The sequence below is a fragment of the Acyrthosiphon pisum genome, chromosome A1 (assembly GCF_005508785.2).
Source record: "Acyrthosiphon pisum isolate AL4f chromosome A1, pea_aphid_22Mar2018_4r6ur, whole genome shotgun sequence".
In the NCBI taxonomy this organism is placed as follows: Eukaryota; Metazoa; Arthropoda; class Insecta; order Hemiptera; family Aphididae; genus Acyrthosiphon; species Acyrthosiphon pisum.
The window spans coordinates 41,915,799-41,917,663 of record NC_042494.1 but is presented as its reverse complement, the minus strand read 5'-3'; the positions used below and the strand labels follow the sequence as shown (position 1 = coordinate 41,917,663).

The 1,865-nt window shown below is 33.9% G+C and overlaps 1 protein-coding gene across 1 annotated transcript; it reads left to right on the top strand.

Annotated features, from left to right (window-relative positions):
- Positions 1 to 1,006: 1,006 nt before the first annotated feature.
- Positions 1,007 to 1,645, top strand: LOC100570178 (KRAB-A domain-containing protein 2-like). The gene has a single exon (XM_008182828.1). The coding sequence runs from the start codon at positions 1,007 to 1,009 to the stop codon at positions 1,643 to 1,645; it is 639 nt and encodes a 212-aa protein (XP_008181050.1).
- The last annotated feature ends 220 nt before the right edge of the window (positions 1,646 to 1,865 follow it).

Below are 1,865 nucleotides of genomic sequence, written 5' to 3'. Positions count from 1 at the left end.
ACCATCAGTTTCGGGTAAAGTATTCAGTTAGTAATAATTGTTTACTAAGACCGGTCATTCTATAACAATGTCTGGGCAATTTGGATTGCCCGACATACTTTTGGTCAATGTAAAAATTTACTGTATAATATATGTCGGTACCGCGGAGACGACCTAAGGACGATACCGCGTCGTCTCGTAATTAAGATATTATATACCTAACTCACAATGACAAAATATAACGATTATTAATAATACAAAGATAAAATATAAATATGATAGAAAAATAACAGACGTCGCGTATGAGTGTATGTGTGGGTGTGTGTATGTGTGTGTGTGTATGTGTGTGTGTGTATGTGTGGCAGGTGTGTGATAGGTCTCATATCACTGATGATCGATCAGACTCTGGGTGCAAACACTCCTTTAGTTATCTTATCGACCACCTATCTTTATTATTACTCTGTTATAATTTGGAAAGTTTTGGTTATGATGTGGGTATTTGTCTAAAATTATTTGAGCAATACTCCAGTACTGCAGATATACTGTGTAATGTGTTCAGTGTTCAGTGTGTTCAGACTGTTTATTTATGACGTTTGTAATATTGTATTAAATTTTTTTTTCCGCAACTTTTACCATGAAAACTGAAATTTAATAGACGTTTAAAGTTATTATACAGTGAAAAAAATGCCAATAGTACATTTTTAAGTGAAATAAAATATATGGAAACTAATAAATAAAATTAAAGTAATAAAAACAAAAACCACGGCTAAAACAGGTACAGAATATAAAGCTTTAAAAAAATATGATGTTATGATGGTAGGTGAAGTTGAAAAATTGGTGGTGCCAATATTGCCTACTTTTAATTCAATTAAATATTATGTTTATAATGAAGAAATATTTGAAATTATTAACGAAATTCATTTAAATATTGGACACGGAGGGCGTAATAGAATGATATATGAAATAAATTTGAAATATAAAATATTACTAGGGAAATTATAATGTTATATCTTAATTTGTGTATAACATGTCAAAAAAAGGAAGTACTATAAAAAAAGGTTTAGTTGTACGACCAATCCTCTCCTCAGAAATAAATTCGCGTTGCCAGGTCGACTTGACCGACATGCAAGCTCAGCCCGATAAAAACTTTAAATTTATTTTGGTCTATCAAGATCACTTAACTAAATTTGTTTTACTGCGTCCATTAACCCATAAACGCGCGGAAAATGTTGCTTGCGTTCTATTGGACATTTTTACTACATTTGGTGCACCTTCAATACTTCATAGCGACAACGGTCGAGAATTTGTTAATACGATTATTAGCGACTTATGTAATATGTGGCCTGAACTTAAAATAGTTCAAGGAAAACCACGACATTCCCAAAGCCAAGGTTCCGTCGAAAGAGCAAATCAAGACATTGAAAATATGATAGCTACTTGGCTCCAGGACAATAATACGAGAAGATGGAGTGAGGGGCTGAAATTTATTCAATTCATGAAAAACCGATGTTTACATCATGGGATTAAATGTTCACCATACGAGGCAATGTTTGGTACAAAAGCTAGTTGGACTAGCCACTTCATCACTTCCAAAAAATATTTCATCTATATTGAAGACAGAAGAAGACTTAGAAGAAGCTTTAAAAAAAAGTACGTATACTTATAATATTATAATAAACTAGCTTCCAGTGTGCCTCGATTCCGGGCGTTGTGGAAGCCGCCTCCGGCGCCTTCGTGGTGGTCAAGTGAAAATCGTTTCACGGGAAATTTAAAAAAAATTAAACTGTACTGAAAACTGTGACTTTGAGTGTCTAGCGGTCTTTTCTCGTCTGGTGTAATACCGTGCCCTGCTGTATGCCCGGTTCTGTTTTGTTGACTGTATAAGA

Excerpts from the sequence above, each read along its gene's own strand:
- LOC100570178 (XM_008182828.1), top strand. The coding sequence starts at position 1,007 with ATGTCAAAAAAAGGAAGTACTATAAAAAAAGGTTTAGTTGTACGACCA.